This window comes from Cololabis saira, chromosome 11 (assembly GCF_033807715.1).
Source record: "Cololabis saira isolate AMF1-May2022 chromosome 11, fColSai1.1, whole genome shotgun sequence".
Taxonomy (NCBI): domain Eukaryota; kingdom Metazoa; phylum Chordata; class Actinopteri; order Beloniformes; family Belonidae; genus Cololabis; species Cololabis saira.
Genome location: NC_084597.1, coordinates 12507225 through 12524323, shown reverse-complemented (window position 1 = coordinate 12524323; position 17099 = coordinate 12507225). Strand labels below are relative to the sequence as shown.

The 17099-nt window shown below is 37.0% G+C and overlaps 2 protein-coding genes across 3 annotated transcripts; one reads left to right on the top strand and one right to left on the bottom strand.

Annotated features, from left to right (window-relative positions):
• Positions 1-1183: 1183 nt before the first annotated feature.
• phyhd1 (phytanoyl-CoA dioxygenase domain containing 1) lies at positions 1184-9558 on the top strand. 2 transcript variants are annotated; one of them, XM_061733746.1, is made up of 11 exons: positions 1184-1301; positions 3706-3864; positions 4129-4210; positions 4296-4343; positions 4441-4496; positions 4859-4921; positions 5003-5024; positions 6158-6286; positions 6393-6509; positions 7146-7272; positions 7637-9558. In XM_061733746.1, exons 1-11 carry the CDS (start codon positions 1269-1271, stop codon positions 7683-7685), a joined length of 885 nt encoding a protein of 294 aa, XP_061589730.1. In that variant the 5' UTR covers positions 1184-1268; the 3' UTR covers positions 7686-9558. The 2 variants fall into 2 exon arrangements, with proteins under 2 accessions (XP_061589730.1, XP_061589731.1); XM_061733747.1 differs by having other exon boundaries at positions 4135-4210; positions 7637-9557.
• On the bottom strand, positions 8134-15288 carry dolk (dolichol kinase). The gene is made up of 2 exons (XM_061733745.1): positions 15163-15288; positions 8134-13639 (listed from the first exon to the last, which is right to left on the bottom strand). The coding sequence occupies exon 2, from the start codon at positions 13526-13528 to the stop codon at positions 11957-11959; it is 1572 nt and encodes a 523-aa protein (XP_061589729.1). The 5' UTR covers positions 13529-13639; positions 15163-15288; the 3' UTR covers positions 8134-11956.
• Positions 15289-17099: the final 1811 nt, after the last annotated feature.

The following is a 17099-nucleotide window of genomic DNA, read 5'->3' as shown; positions in this document are numbered from 1 at the left end:
AAGACCCTGCTGGGCGTGGGAGTCGAACCGGGGACCTTCTTGCTGTGAGGCAACAGTGCTTTATTAAGATGCAAGCAGGAGATATTAGGATTATATTAGAAATAATAATCCAAAAGTATCAGCCATAGCAAACCCGTATCAGTTGACCCCAAGATAATATTTACCCATAATAAAGCACACAATATTCAGACCAAAATGACGTGATAAGCAAAAGCCAGAAGGTGTTTAGTGTGACTTCCCTCTGAATCAAGGCCCGGATTTAACTTTTTAAGGAGATTTTCCCAAACATATTTTTTTAAATGACATTTAAAAGAGCCAGGTTTGTTTTTTCAGTTTAAGTTGCTGAAAAACAAATATGGATGACATTAAAACTGTGATAAAAGATGAAGATTAGGGTTACCTGAAACTTTTGCACAGTTAAGTGTCAGTGTAGATTATAGCTGCTTCAAATTTAACACAGTGATGTAGAATCCTCTTAATACTTAAGGTTTTTACTTAATAGGCTAAAATGTGTTGTTGGAGCACATTTGATAAGATAAGATAAGATAAGAAATCATTTAATAGTCCCACAGAGGGGAAATTTGCAGATTACAGCAGCAAAAAACAAGAGGCATCAATAGAAATAGTTAACACACAGTAATAATAACACACTATAAACAGTAGACTGGTATATACAATAATAATAATAATAAGGAGAAGAAAAAATAAATAATAAGAAATACTAGTATATAAAATAAGAAATAACAGATGGATATTTACAGATGTTATTTACATGATTGCACGTTGCAGAGAATGATATTGCACATTATTTTCCTGTATGTATATTTATTGTCAGGTTGTTATGTTTGTGGTCTACTGTGAGCAGTGCTGGTTGTGTAGTCTCACAGCTGCAGGTATTGCATTCTTGATATTTGGTTGCTTTGTCAGGTATTGTAGAAGCAACCTATTTTTCTTTGGAGTTGAAAATATGATTTGAAATGGAAAATGAACATATTTGTATCCTTCAACAAGAGGACGTTTATCTATTTTCATGTTACAACAGCGACACCCAGTGGACACTCGGCGTCACTGCAGCAACACCGCGCAGATTATGGACTGGTTAAACGTTGTAACGAAGGGGTTAAGGTCCAAAAATCCTATTACGGTTTACTCTCTCCTCACGTTAACTCACTTTGACAAGTCATGTGATCTGGGCTTCCCGGATGAGACGCACTGTATCTCTACTTTCTGCACCGTTATAACAGGACCGCTCCCAAACACACTACACCATGGATTTGATGACAGATCAGGACGTGCAAAAGGTGAGTATTTTAAATTAGATGACGACACACTCTGACTTCCAGCTCTTGATACGTTAATGTTTATTATATTTGCAAATCCTCAAATAAATGTGAGCAATTTTTAGAGGGGTGAATTTTCTGCAAAATACTTAATGTCAAATTATAAATCGACATGTACGCACTACGTACTAAGATTGCAGTTTTGCACATAGAAAGACTGCTGAGCGTTTGGAGCCTATTACGTAACATGCTAGATCCACAAGTGGCGTCTCAGGAATCCAAATGCGCCCCTTTCCCCCCTGCTGTAGTTTAAACTTTAAAGGACAATATGTGACTTTCAGAGAGAGTTTTACACCGGGTCTCTCCAGAGCAGATGTCGCTAAGTATTCCCGAAAATGATTGTTAAATTGAGCTGGAACTGCGTTTACATTGTGCTTGTGAATGTTGCAGCACTGTTTACTTTTCTTGCAGAACAGAAAACATGAACTTTAGATCCTCAAAAATAGTCACCAAATAGGCTTCTTTCTGTCACTCCAGTAAACTTTGCAGATGGAGTTCATATTGATCAATGTGATGATCAAGCAAAAAATTACAGAAATGATCTCTTATTTGTCACTTTGTCAGATGTTCTGCCTTTGTTGTTTGAGAAAGTAACTGATTTTGATCATTTAATCTCAGGTTTTAGGATATTTTAAGATATATATTGTCAAAATTCCAATGTTTGAACAGATGATAACACAACATGGACACAAAAATGTAAATAAACAATTTTTTTGTATGTGCTTCTCTTTCCTTTAATCATATATCAATCAATCAAATTTTATTTATATAGCACCTTTCATCCAGGTACATGAAATACAAAGTGCTTTGACATTTTGACTGAAAAATAAGCGTAATAAACAAAAAAAAAAAAAACTGGGAGACCAATGCACACTGACATACAATAGGCCTATAGTTAATTAAAATGAAAAAAAAGGATAAAAGTTCAAGGATTAAGGCTAAAAAATAATCAGTCCACAACAATAAAATATAATAAAAACATTACAAGAGATAGATAAATAAATAAAACAGATACCCTTAAAAAATGTCAAACAGAATAAAACTATAAAATTTGATGCTACATAAAAGCCAGACCAAAGAGATGAGTTTTTAGTCTACGTTTAAAAATGTCCACATTTCCAGCTCCTCTCAGATCCTCCGGCAGGCTGTAGTACGGTAATACTGTAGTACTGTAGTACAGGCTGTTCCACAGTTTTGGAGCATAGTGGCCAAAAGCAGCATCACCAAATCTTTTAGTTCTACTGTGTGGAAAAGCTAAAAAGGAAGAGCCAGAGCATCTGAGGGGCCTTCCTGGTTCATAGAATAAAAACATCTCCTAAAATATACTCTGGTGCAAGCCCATGTATCGCTTTATAAACTAATAAAAGAACTTTAAAATCAACACGAAAACTATAGTTCACATGTGACTATATTGAGTAAGCAAACTGTGGATTTACCCAGATGTGTTACTTTAGATCAGGGATATTCAATTGGCGGCCCGCGGGCCACATGCGGCCCGCCAGGAGCTTTTATGTGCCCCCTGGTCATATTTCAAAAAAGGGGTTGTTTGTTGGAAAAAAAAAAAAAAAAAAAAAAAAATCAGATTTTTTGCCAGTGTTGCACAGTGTTAATGTTTGTCACATTATTATTAACCTCCGTTGTACAGAGGACTTGTTGACATCATTAGGCTTCTAGGATTGGCCTGACATTTTTTTCATTTGAATAAGTGAGGACTTTGCATTTCAGGTGGAACTTCTAAGCCTCCTATAATTTCATGTGATTGTTTTGTTTTGCTGATATAATGCACAGATGTGTCATTAATAAAGGAGCTTATGGTTAATATTTTAGTTGCTTATTTATAACATCAAACTGGCTACTATGGACTGAAATGCTTGTGCCCAATGCTTAATATAATATTCAAATAAGGAAATCTTGGTGGAAAGTGGTGCTTTGTCATTATGGCGTGTTTTATTAAAAGTAGGTCAATATCAACTTCATTAAGTTTGCACAATGCATGGTTTCAAAATGAACTTGCATTTAAAATAATATTTCTTTATTTGAATATTACATTTAACATTCACAATTACTAAATCTGGAGACAATTAATACATAATTCATATGAAAACTAGATATATTCAAATGTATAATACAAATGTATTATATATACATAAGTCTTCGTCTTTGAGTGCAAAATACCTTTTGAAAACCCCCAAATTTTCAAATTGTGCGGCCCTCTCCATACAGTCCTTTTGCAGATGTGGCCCCCGGCCGAATATAGTTGAATACCCCTGCTTTAGATTGAGCAGACTGACGATATTAGTATTACGTATTAAATGCATCTACTTCTCAATCAAGTCAATCAATATACTGTCCTTTTGGTTTACAGTACACAGAGGATGGTTACGTGGTTCTGGACGGGCTGCTGACCTCCCAGGAGTGTGATGAACTGAGGCAGAGGATGACTGAGATTGTTGAGCGGATGGACGTCCCCGAGCACTGCCGCACCACTTTCTCCACCTACCATGACGAGCAGCTCAAGACACAGGTGATTTCATTAACAAAGCAGCACAGGACACCGTTTAAGACCTTGAACAATTCATGCAATGATATTTCTTTTACACGCTTTCCATCACACATAAAGATGCAGGTAAGGCAGCAGAGAGTCAGCCTTTGTTCATCTGTCACAGTTGTCTACCTCGACCCCGACTGTCCCTGCTGTGAGATTAATGTCAAACCCTTGTGTCAACAGTGTATTCAGACAGTTAAACACTGATCTACTGACATCAGCTGATCAACACTTTCCTTTTTTATGCAGGGAAATGCTGATTATTTCATCACAAGTGGAGATAAGATCTGCTTCTTCTTTGAGAAGGGGGTTTTTGATGACAACGGTGAGCTTTTCTGAAATTCTTTATAGTCTGTCCATCATTTCTGACGCAGCGAAACACCAAATGAGCCGAATGCTTTCACTTGCAGGAGAATTCATAATCCCAAAGCAGCGCTCACTTAATAAAGTTGGACATGGTAAGATAATATTTTTTCTAATGTTTTTTTTCTCACCAATATTTATTTAAAAAAAGACTCCCAAAAACATCAAACTACCTCCCCATTTCTCTTTCAGCATTGCATGCACACGAGCCTCTGTATAAAAAAGTTACTCATTCACCAAGAGTGCAGGTGAGTCACTTGTGTTTGAGGATAAAGTACTGAGTCATAGATTAACTTAAAGGGCTAATGAGATGAAAGGAAATCACTTTTCACCTATTTATTTCATAATCAGTCAGATTTGCTGGTTTTTATGACGTCACAGACACAAATCAGAGTTTTTGGTCTGCCAATTTCACATAATTCTGCATTTCTTGTATCTGTGAATGTCTGGGTTAAATGTCAGCTGGTGTGAACAGGGAATTACAGAAATGGTTTAAAATTCAGGTTTTCTCTGTATCTCTGTGTTTTACTAAACGAACAAAAAATTCACAAGGATCTCAAAAAATTGTGTAAAAAAAAAAAAGTTAATTTAAATCACATTTTCCTCCCAGGGCATCGCCAAGAAGTTGGGTCTTCAAAATCCTGTTATACTGCAAAGCATGTACATTTTTAAGGTAAAGTAATTTTTTTCCCCTTAAAGTGTCAGATGACGTACGAGTGCATCAAGTATGATGTCATGTTTTATTCTTTTCCAGCAACCAGGAATTGGTGGGGAAGGTAAGAAAACTTACCCCGATGGTTTTTATGAGTTTTCCCATCTTCATAATCATTTGCAAATTAAAAAAAAGAAGCTGACACACATTAAGTAATTGAATCCACCTCCCTTTTACAATTTTAATTATTACTATTATATTTTAAAATTGGTCTTTTTATTTAGATTTGAATACAACCTAATATAAAATTCACAAAAACCATTCAAAAATTAAGCATGACATGAGAAATGTAATTATTTAGAAATTTCTTCAGGACTACACTTGTAATTGAATCCTTTGTCATTATGTTAGGAAAGAATTTAGTCAGAGTTTCTTTGTTTCTATTGAGAATCTCTTTCATTTTTTTCATTATTTGATTAATTCCAGACATGAGAAAACCTTTTATAGAGCAAAAACGTTATAGAGCAACAACGTTATATAACAACGTTAAAGCTAGTATGAATCTATGTATCTATATATATATAAATAGATACCGTACAGACACATACATGCAAACACACACATCCTGAACATACAGAACCCCTTGTGAATAAATCTATAAATAAAAGAATCGGTTTTCAATGTATGTACACAAGATAAATACATCTATATAATAAATCTATACTCAATGTGGACACACCTATCTATATATACATACCTATAAACATGCACATGCATAACAATACACATATTTTGCACTGAACTGCCTCGCACTATATTTATTTTTAAATATACCCTATACCACCAAGTGTCTATTTATTTATTTTCAAATGTACTTTCTGTATTTATTCTCATACATAAGCATATTCTACTGCCTTCATTTTATTCTTACTGTTTTGCTTTATTCTCTTTACTCCTTTATGTTTATTTTTTATCCTTATATGTTAAGTGACTGTTGTACTTGAGAGCAAAGATTAACCAGAGTCAAATTCCTTGTTTTTGTTTGCAAACCTGGCCAATATAGCTGATTCTGATTCTGATAACACATAAATCCTGTTTAACATGTCTGAAAAGAGGTAGGAAGAAGTAAAACGTTTTTAATCCTACCCCTTCTCCAGTAGTCTGTAATTACAATTTGCATTATTCCGGTTTTCTGAGTCTGATGAATTTATGGAAAAAAAAAAAATCTGTTGTTGATTTTTTTTTTCCCATTCTTAGTAACATCACACCAAGATGCCACATTTCTGTACACGGAGCCTCTGGGTCGAGTTTTGGGACTGTGGATCGCCCTGGAGGACGCCACGGTTAACAACGGCTGCTTGTGGTTTTTACCAGGGTCGCACAACAGTAAGCTCCAACCAGTGTGTCCGTATGTTTGACGGATCAGATCTGTTATTATATATTTTCCCCATGTTGTGAGAGAGCTATGCATCATCTCTGTATGGTGTTTAAGGTGGCATCACTCGCCGTATGGTACGCACCCCAAAAGGCACCTTTCCACTGACGGACTTCACTGGTCGAGAGCAGACGTATGATGAAGATAAGTTCATTCCTGCACCAGTTAAAAAAGGTGATTGTCTTGTGCTTCTCAATTTAAGTATGAAAAGTTTATCACTTTAACACGTTATCACTGACTCTGCATAATAATAATTATGCAATTATGCAGAGAAATGTTTATACTGTACATTTCTGTTTATACATTTTATCTGTCATCTGTCATCCTACGTCACTTTTTTTTAAAGACTCATATCCGGCACTTTAAAACCTCATATTGTACATTTCTGTTTATACATTTTATTTTATTCTATCTCTTATTTTATCTCTATATATTTTTATTTTTATTGTATTGCACCAATCACCACAACAAATTCCTTGTGTGTGTTAACAAACTTGGCAATAAACCCCTTTCTGATTCTGATTCTGATTCTGAAAAAAAAAAGAAAGATGTACAATGTAGGCCTGGAAAAGAATGTGCTGCGATCAAGATGTACTTGGATTAAGATAGAAAAGCAATTTGTAAAATGTATGTCCGGATAAACTAGCTACAGTAGCAGTTGGCTGTAAAGTTATAGTTTCTGTGGGGTACAGAAGTGATCAAATGTATTTTCCAAAATGGTTTCAGCTCATGCAATCAAAGGAAACAAGTAACTTGAAAAATAATCAAAGTATTAGTACATTTTGCATCCATCTACTCCTCTGTGTTCAGGTGGTGTGGTCCTTATCCACGGGGAAGTGGTGCATCGAAGCGCTGAAAACACTTCGGAGGACTCTCGCCATGTCTACACCTTCCACATCATGGAGGCTCTGGACACTCGCTGGAGCCCAGACAACTGGTGAGAGCCTTGTGTTTTTAAAATGATTCATTTTTGCTGTGTGTAAAACACATCATTTAATCACTTTCAGCACGTAGTTTTTCCATATAAAAAAAATCTACCTACCGGTATTTGCCTCAAATTTGTTTAGGAAATCAGATTTCTCTCATAGAAAGTGCCTCAGAAGGTTCACAGTAAATGTTTTTCATTTATCACATTGGAAAAAGCCCATTAGTTCCTGATGATATTGGGAACGGCTCAGTTTATAGAGTATATGTGTATAAAGTGAGTCACTGTTGGAGATTAATTTTATTTTTATGCTTCTAAATCATCTGTTACTAATCTTTAAACCATCTGTCATGTTTCCATCTCTTTGCTTTTAAAGGTTGCAGCCCACGGAGGAGCTCCCTTTTCCACTTCTCTACGCTAAATGATTTTTTTATTTTTGCTTTAAGATCCATGCTGAAGGACCAATGTGTATGAACAGTTTTTAAGAAAAATATCATATATATATATATATATATATATATATATATATATATATATGTATATGTGTGTAAACCAGTACAGTGGTTCTCTTTTATTATATGTCACAACCGCCCGAAGTAGTCAGGTTGGTGTTCAAAAATCCACCCTGCATCCTCCTTCTAACATAATAAAGAATCTTGAGAGATCTTCAGTACTTATATGGGAAAAAAAGAAAAGTTTGTAGCTTATTTTTCACAATTCTAATCTTGGTTAAAATACTAAACTAAAATGCTGTGTAACTTAACAGTTTCAAAGGAAAGTACAAATCTGGTTTCAAAATAAATTGTCCAGAGTATGTATGTAAATAAAAACACAATACAATGATTTGAAACAACTCATAACTCACATTCTATTCAACAATCGAGTTTTTAATGTTTAATCTTATTTTATTTTGTATTATTCTTCATCTCACAATGTGCCAAAGGTTTTCAACTGATGAAGGCCTGGAATACAGGAATTATAATAATAATACATTTTATTTAGAGAGCGCTTTTAAAAGATCTCAAAGACGCTTCACAGACACAAAGGTAAAACATCGATCAAGAAACGCTGCCCATAGTGCCGAAACAGAGAAGAACCTGATCAAAATCATTCAACTTGTTTTTATAATGAACCCTCCGCTGCCCTCGACTGGATTGGTTATAGATTTGAACATTGTCTTATCTTTAAAGTTTAAATGGTCTGCATCCGTGGATCCTCATTGCAGGAAGGAATCGGCTGCTACTGGTGGACTTTCAGGTGAACCCAACTCAGGATACCTGCTGATGGACTGAATTGTTAGCTGGAATACTTTTATGAAAAACAATAGCATTAAATGTAGATGGGTTTGTGAAACTTTCTACAGTGTCATGGTTAAGCATAATACTATGCTCGCAAAATCGCCAGTGTGAGAGATTCAGAAACAATCCCCCTTTATCTAAAATATTCAACTTTTCATCTCAAGGTCATGTCCTGATAAAGGTTTGTACTTCCACGTTGAGAACCACTGGACTGGTATGCATGTCTATAGTTGATCACAGCCATCCTGCATTTGACCAAATATTGTGTTTTTAAATGAATGTAACTGTGATAAACATTTTAATCATTTAGCTCAGCTTCCCGTGATCCCTCCACATTGAAGCTGATATATCCACTTTTTATTCCATCAACACCAACCAGCATTACTGAAGATACTTGTTCCAACTTTGTATCCAGATAAGAGTTTTATTTTTACAGACAACTTGTATGAACTTGTTTTCAAGTATGTTCATTTTAAGATAAAACTCAAATGAAAAAATAAGTAAACTTCACGTCTGGATGATTTCAAACCACGACATCTGAACTTCTTTAGCAAGTCACAAAATAAAACCAAGAAACCGAATGGGTTCGTGTTTGAGATGTAAAAGTACAGACACGGGTCACTGTTCTCAGGAGGCATATCAGCTTTATCTTCTGTGATGCACTCAACATGCAAGATTACATTGTTTAAAAATGTAAAGATGATTGCAAAAACAACAGACTATCATGCTTATAAACTGTCATTACAACATTTAAAAAAAATCCCCCAAAATAAATTATTTTACAAACTAATGTACACAAATCAGTGTGGAAAATAAAGTTCTGGTCATAAACTGCAGCCTCCTCATCTAAAAAAAAAAAAAAGATGAGATCAAACCAGATGACATTTGAGGACAGTTCTACGGAGCATTTAAAAAATTATTTGGAACTATGTTGCCAAACATGAAGGGAGCCTGTATTTGATGGTTTGGCTCAAAGCTGATCTACAGAGTTGAAAAAGGATGAACGCTTAGTATCACAGAGAAATGTGTATATTAGTTTACATTACAGGGGTCCCATCAAACCACAGAAATACAGAGCAAAGTAAACGTGTGAAAGAGAATTATACTGTAGGATACCTGCATATATGTTAAAGTACTCTGTTTCACATTAGTGTCATGCAGGAGCATCAGCCCTTAAACAGAAGAGTTGAATAGGGCTGCCATGTTTTATCTACGGCTTCTACAATAAGCCATGAGTGATAGAAAATACATTTCTTAAGGCAGATATTTGAAGCAGTCATATTTCATATTGCCATCAGGGAAGATAAAAAGTAATGGTGAAAATATTGATTTAGAAAGGAGGCAAAATTTTAAATAATGGTCTGCAAAAGGCAATACAGTATGGAGGATTTTTTGTGCCAAAATTAAATAAATAAATACATCATTAATTAATTAAAATGGGAATGAAATATATAATTAATTAAATGTGTCATTAATTAATTAAAATTAGAATGAAATATGTCATTAATTAATTAAAATACAATTCTTAAGTAAAAATATATATTTATTATTTCAGCATTTAATTAATTAATGACACATTTAATTAATGATTTCGTGTTGCTGAATCATGAAATGTAAATGTAAAACTGTCAATTTCACTCGTCAAACTCAGTGGGCGGAGCTAACGCAAATCTAGTGGAATCCGCTGCCTTGGACTTTCTAAACATGACAGCTGTGAGTTTGGAGGATTTTCGTGAACTTTGTAGAGAGTTGGTGAGCAATATCTTCGACCTTGCAGAGTATGTGGAAGCAGGATCTGCTGACCCCGAGCATGTAGCGTGTAAAGCAGATGAACTGCTCGAAGTCGTTGGAGTTATTTCTGCACTTTCCCATCTTGACTTGATGTGCAGGGGAACCAATGAGGTGTTTGGAATCCGCCCACTGAGTTTGACGAGTGAAACTGACAGTTTTACATTTACATTTCATGATTCAGCAACACAAAATCATTAATTAAATGTGTCATTAATTAAATGTGTCATTAATTAATTAAATGCTGAAATAATAAATATATATTTTTACTTAAAATGAATTGTATTTTAATTAATTAATGACATATTTCATTCTAATTTTAATTAATTAATTACACATTTAATTAATTAATGATATATTTCATTCCCATTTTAATAAATTAATGATGTATTTATTTATTTAATTTTAGCACAAAGAATCCTCCATAATACATGGGTATGTATTGTTAAAATAAATAAAAAGGAAACGGTTTAAAAAAAAACCCCAGTGTTGATCAAAATGTGGCGCTCAGAACTCCAGAGCTCTGCATGTGTTTCAAGTATATTTTCCACATTTTTAAACTGAATCTCCTGTTGCATAATTTAGAAGTTGCTGGTGTCGGCGGTGGAGTACCTTGGGGTCAGGACGGAAAAGCTATATAGCAACCCCCTTCTTGCATTTCTCAACAACTTGCACTTAAAATTTCTGCCTGCAACAGAAGCCCAATTGGCGACAACTAGGGTTGCAAAATTCCGGGAATTTTCAAAGTTGGAAACTTTCCATGGGAATTAACGGGAATATATGGGAATTAACGGGAATAAATAAGAAATTTACAGAATTGAAGGTTGGCCCTTAACAGGGAACTTAAATATAGTTGGGGGAAATATATTGTAGCATAGTCTTGGCTAAAACAACCAGATTTAATGCAAGTACACTCCTCAATCACATGCACACAGCACATTGCTTACTGCAGGGCTATTGAGGCCACCCCCCCTACATGCACTGTGCATTCCTCCATCACATGCACAGGTGATTTCTTGAAGCCTGGAGGCCACACATTTGAGCTCAAAGCACAAGACTATTGAAGCCACACATTTGAGCCCACGGACTATATAAAGTCAAGTAAGTTTTGATAATAAAAAAAATAAAAATGTATTAACACAGTAGCTAGCTAGCTGGTAAGTTAGGTGCTAATGTTTGGATATGATACAGTTTGTTTAAATTACCCCCAATTTCCAGTTAATTCCCATAAATTCCCATAATTCCCATAATTCCCATGGAAAGTTTCCAATTTGGAATATTTCCAAAATTCCCCAGCTTAACTTCCCATGGAAAGTTTCCGGAAAGTTTCCGGAAATTTACCGGAAATTTTCCACCCCTTTGCAACCCTAGCGACAACACACTAATAATTATGATTGCTGTCCAGTAAAAGCAGATTTATTCATTTATTTTTTGTGACACATTGCTTTCAACTGTTGGCTTTAAAATCGGCTTTTCTGCCACTACGCCCTCACTCTTAAAGGGCACCATTATTTTTTTTTAGACATTACTTCACATTTTTGCTTCTTCTACAAAAAAAAAAGGGCTGATTAAAGAGCAAAAATAAGGGAGGTGTTTGTGCCATTCATCATTCAAAGCAGCAGCAAGATGAAGAGGTAGAGAGGGAGCAGGAGGTTGTCTATTTGGGAGGTGTAGGCTTCCAGCATGGCCACCAGAGTGATGGAGCCAACTATCCATGAGTAGGTGGAGTTCAGGTTGATGCTTCCATCAAAGATGAGGAACATGGCCACAGCAATGAGCTGCGCAAATACAGATGTTGCAGTCCCCTCCACGGTTTTCTTTGTGCCGGGCCAACGGATCTCCCCCATGGTGCTCCCAAACACGGACGCCACAGTATCTCCAACTCCCACAGCCAGCACACCTGCATAGGGCACCAGGCCGCCTGCCCCGCCAAGTATCCCTTTGGGGGCACATGGTCCAGGAAACAGCCAAATTGGTAAAGACATGCCCAGCAGCAGGTAGATATGGGTGAGGATGAGTGGCCCAGAGTCTCGCTCATCCAGGAACAAGGTGAGCAGCTGCCTGAGCAGCTGACCGAAGGGCCGGATTCGGAAGTAACGCACATACTCCAGGAACAAAAAAGCCGCCAAGCAGCCAACAGACGCCACGTGCAGCAGCTGCCTGTCGTATATCAGCCCGGGGACGTACGTGGCCACCACGATCAGGTGGAAGTACTTCCTGACAATAGTTGAAGCCTGGTACTTCTTGGACCCGGACTGCCGCTGATAGTTCTGATGCAACACGACACTGTTCGCCACCGCCGCCAGAAACACCCAGTATCCCAGCAAACAGAGTCTTCTGTCGTTTAAAGTGACAAAATCCAACAGCCACATGATGGGGTGGCGACCGATGAACAAGGACAGCCATGGCATCAGGATCCCTAGGACCAGAACGGCTGTCATCATGTGAAAGAAGAGTGAGGACACCCAAGTCTCAGACTCCATGAAGCAAAAGAGGAGGGCAAAGAAAACCCCCAGCAGCAGCGAGCCCACGACCACAACTGGCAGGAAATAGTTCACTGGATCGCCTTTGACCTCTGCCAGGTTCAGAGAGCGCTTGATGAGCTGATTCACGATAAAACTGATGCCACCGACGATGAGGAGGGCCTCTCCGGGTGTGAAGCAGCGTGGCAACAAGTAAAGAACAATCAGGCTGAGATAAACGAAGATCAACAGGACCTCTAGGACCTCGATGACCTCAGACACGGTCAGCGTCTGCTTGGTTGTGTAGAGGATTGCACTGCCGGCCAGTCCTGCAATCACGCAGCTGTTGGTAGGTACGGGTCTCGTGATGCCCAGCGCGATGAGAGAGAGGAACAGGGCCAGCATCATGCCTGTGATCGTGACCACCATGGAGAAGCGCTCAAAGTAGACATTCCCTGAGGCAGAGCACTTTTCTCTCAACACCAGGCCCAATAAAGGCATCACCATGGAGGCTGGAACGATGCCGCTGTTTGACGAAGGACGAAACTGGAACACGGCGCCACCCGACCGGAGCAGACGGTCCCATTTGTGCTGGACGTAGAAAGCCTGGATGAAGAGGGCTATGCTGCACCAGGAGTGCTGGTTCCAGACTGCCATGTGGACACACAGTACCACTGCCAGGACCACGGCCGACTCCACGAAGACGGGGTTGACTTGCATGGCTGCCGGATGGAGGGAGGGAGTCGATCTGAACAGATGGTCTGCAACAATGATGGCTGTCTTCTGTCAGTTCTTCTCCATGGGAAGATATCTCTCTCTTCCTGGGGGTGTCTGGAGAAATAAAAAGAAGAAATAATACAACAAAATTCAGATATAAATAATAATGACTACGACAACAATGTTACGAGGTAGCATCTCTGCAGACCCCTCACACCAGGACACAGTCTGGTTGAACTCCTCCCCTCTGGACGGCACTACAGAGCTCTGTAGTCAAAACCTCCAGACTCAGAATATGACATGGTTAAGGATAAAGATTTATTTTCTACTACCAACTACCAACTGCCAACATTTGATGTTATAGTGAACATGATTTTTTATTTTATTTTTTCATTGTCTTTTTTTCTTCTGTGCATGATGCTTTGCTTTCTTTTTTAGCTACTTTTATTATGGTGATTGTTTTTGTTTTTTTTCATTGACTTTTTTTTCTTCTCTACTGTGCTTGATGCCTTTCGTTTTAGCTACTTTTATTATTGACTCACTTGTCTTTTAATTACTTTATATTGACATACTTTTATATGTCAAGAAGAAGGGTATATACTGTATTATTGTTGTTATTATTACTGTTATTGCTACTATTATTCTTTTATATATCGGATACTCTTATATTGCAAGAAGGGGCCGGACTAGATAAGCATTTGCTTCTTCCTGTCCCTTCTTGAACAAAACTGGTTGTGCTTTATTATTGTTGTTGATGTATGGTGTGTTTTTTTTTTATTTGTTCAAGATGAATAAAGATCAAATCAAATCAAATCAAATGTAAATTGGAAATTTCCCATCTGTGGGACTATTAAAGGATTTCTTGTCTTATTTCTTATCTTAAATATGCTGCATTTCTGAACGAAATCCTTTATTTATAGTGTTGCAATGTTTTTGTAGATTAATAATTTCATCATAATAATAACCTCAATCATATGCTGTAACAATGCACCTTTCATTAACCATGACCACCTCATACTGCTGCACTTTTTTTTTTTTTTAATTGTATATATGTCAATAAGAGCTGTCGTTTGTCTATTTACTTTACAGTGAGTGAAACAACCGAAGTCAAATTCCCTGTCTTGTTTGACCTGACTTGACCAAATAAACCTGATACTGATTCTGGTTTGGATTCTGATCAAGCACAGACTGTAGTCAGGTTCATGAGTCACTCCCTCATGCTTATCTGCCTCATGTGCAGATAAAGGTCAGCTGTCCTTCTGAAAGTGGTTGAAACCCATGAGACTGGCGAGTGCTTTCAACATCAGCTGCAACCTTTGTTCATGTGGGGGTTGGAGGTTTGACCAAGTGGCCGGATCAGATGTCTCTAACACATGGCGATCACACCAAACCGAAACAACATAAAGACATAACGCACATAACCCGTGTAATTCCTCACATCCGCATAAAATACTTCCCGTTGACGGTCAGTTAAAGCAATGATCGCGTCTCTGTATGAGCCAAGGATGCTGCAACCTCTGACGGCATCGAGCTGACAGAAAAATACAGCTGACTCTGCGTGTTAGAATAAACCCAGAGCACCCAAAGACGCCCGGTGGGACTATAACAAACGCACGGATCTAGACAGGAGTACGTACCACATAAGTCCCATGTAATTTGGAGGCAGGCGTTGAGATGTGAACTGCTGCAGTCTCTTATGGATACATTTCTTCCCTTTGTCAGCTGCCTTTCCTCTCACACCCTGTAGGAGGGGGCCATATTGAGAGCCTAGTCACGTGGTGCGCTCCTGACAAGTCTCTAATGCCGCGTTCCATTTGTCCTCGGAAGTCGGAATTTCCTAGTTCCTAGTCGGAATTTTCAACTGGAACGCCCCTCGAAGTGGGATTTCCTACTGGGAAAGTGGGGGAAGCTTCACCACCCCCGAGTTACCGTTCCAAGAAGGCTGCCCTTCCCAGTTCCCAGTTCCGATTTCCGAGGTAAATGGAACGCGGCATTACGGCAACATAACAAGAAATGTGCTATCTTTAAAAATGAATGACATCCCAAAGTTAGAAATTTCAAATATTATTTTTTAGATAGATACAATTGACAAATCACTGTCTCTCTTGGTTGTATTTTCTTCTACTGGCTAAATATCATATACACTGTTGTAAGTGGAGAAAAATGAAGCCCTCTTTCCAGTGTTTTTTAAATGATTTAATTTGTCTCTATAAAAAGAAAAGTCAAATAACTCTGTAAAAAAATTATTAGCTGATATATCAAAGTATCTTTTATTTTAATCTCTTTCTTAAATGTCAATGCCTTAAAATGCTTACTGTTTTTGTTATTAATTGTATTTATGTTTATTGTTTGTGTGTATGTCTCTTGCTCACGATACCTCCCAAGATATGTTATATTTTCTTATATTATATATTATACTATATTATACTATATTTCCTCCACAAGCAGTTTGTATAAATGTGTGTTTTTGTTTATAAATTGTGTTTAAAAAAACAAAAAACATCACAAGTATAAAAAAGTATTTAAAAAAATCATATCTTTGGATTTTTTTTCAGGTTTGACGAAAAAATAACCTAATGCAGAAAAACAAATCAAAACTGACCCTGTCCCGTATCAGACAGAGTGCGATTCTCAATGTTTTTTTTTTTCATTATTATTTTTTGTTTATCTTACTAAGACAAAAAAATACATACTTCACCTTTAAAAAAGTTTTATTTGTGTAATATAAAGCTTTTCCAGTTGCAAATTAAAGAAACCATGGCCGTTCAAAACATAAGACGCGTCATCGACCGCTGCTGCCACGGCGCTGACGAGCCGTGGGGCCGCCATCTTCGAGCGGGCACCCGCTCCACCCAGTGGGGACGCCATCTTGGAGCGGGCACCCGCTCCACTCAGTGTCATCTGTCTGGCTGGCGCAGTTAAGTGTCAGCGCATTTAATCAGTCATAACTCGCAGAATAAAAAAAAAGGATTTTCACGGGGGGTTTTTTTTTCTGCAAACGTCATACATCTAGGCATGATACCGGACACATGATTCGGCGTATTTTAACAGTAATAGAATATTCTAGTGTGAGTATGATAGGTAGGCTATTTTGCAATACACAATATACAACACACACATACATGTAAAAACATGTACTATATGATAAGGATGAGAATCAGAAGCAAATTGTGTAAAACTCAGCTATTTTAATAATATGAAGAAACAATATATACATATATCCATTCATATATATCCATATATCCATATATACATATATATATATATATATATATATATATATATATATATATATATATATGTATATATATATATATATATATATATATATATATATATATATATATATATATATATATCTCACAAACCATATTTACACATATGTTAAAAGCCCTGAAAGAGGACAGTGTTCGTCAGTGTGTTAGTTTTGTGTCCATAAGTTATCTTTTATATTAACATTCATTTATGTTGTTTTTAGTATGTTTTTCATTCCTTTTAGTTCTGTTCATATCTTATTCATTGTCTCTTAGTTTTCAGCTCCAGTGTTCTCCTCATGGGGGCCCTCCACGCCGGG

Coding starts and splice junctions, on each gene's coding strand:
- dolk (XM_061733745.1), bottom strand. CDS start 13,528: ATGCAAGTCAACCCCGTCTTCGTGGAGTCGGCCGTGGTCCTGGCAGTG.
- phyhd1 (XM_061733746.1), top strand. CDS start 1,269: ATGGATTTGATGACAGATCAGGACGTGCAAAAG. Junction 4,497..4,858: donor CTCATTCACCAAGAGTGCAG/GTGAGTCACTTG, acceptor TTTTCCTCCCAG/GGCATCGCCAAGAAGTTGGG. Junction 7,273..7,636: donor CGCTGGAGCCCAGACAACTG/GTGAGAGCCTTG, acceptor TTGCTTTTAAAG/GTTGCAGCCCACGGAGGAGC.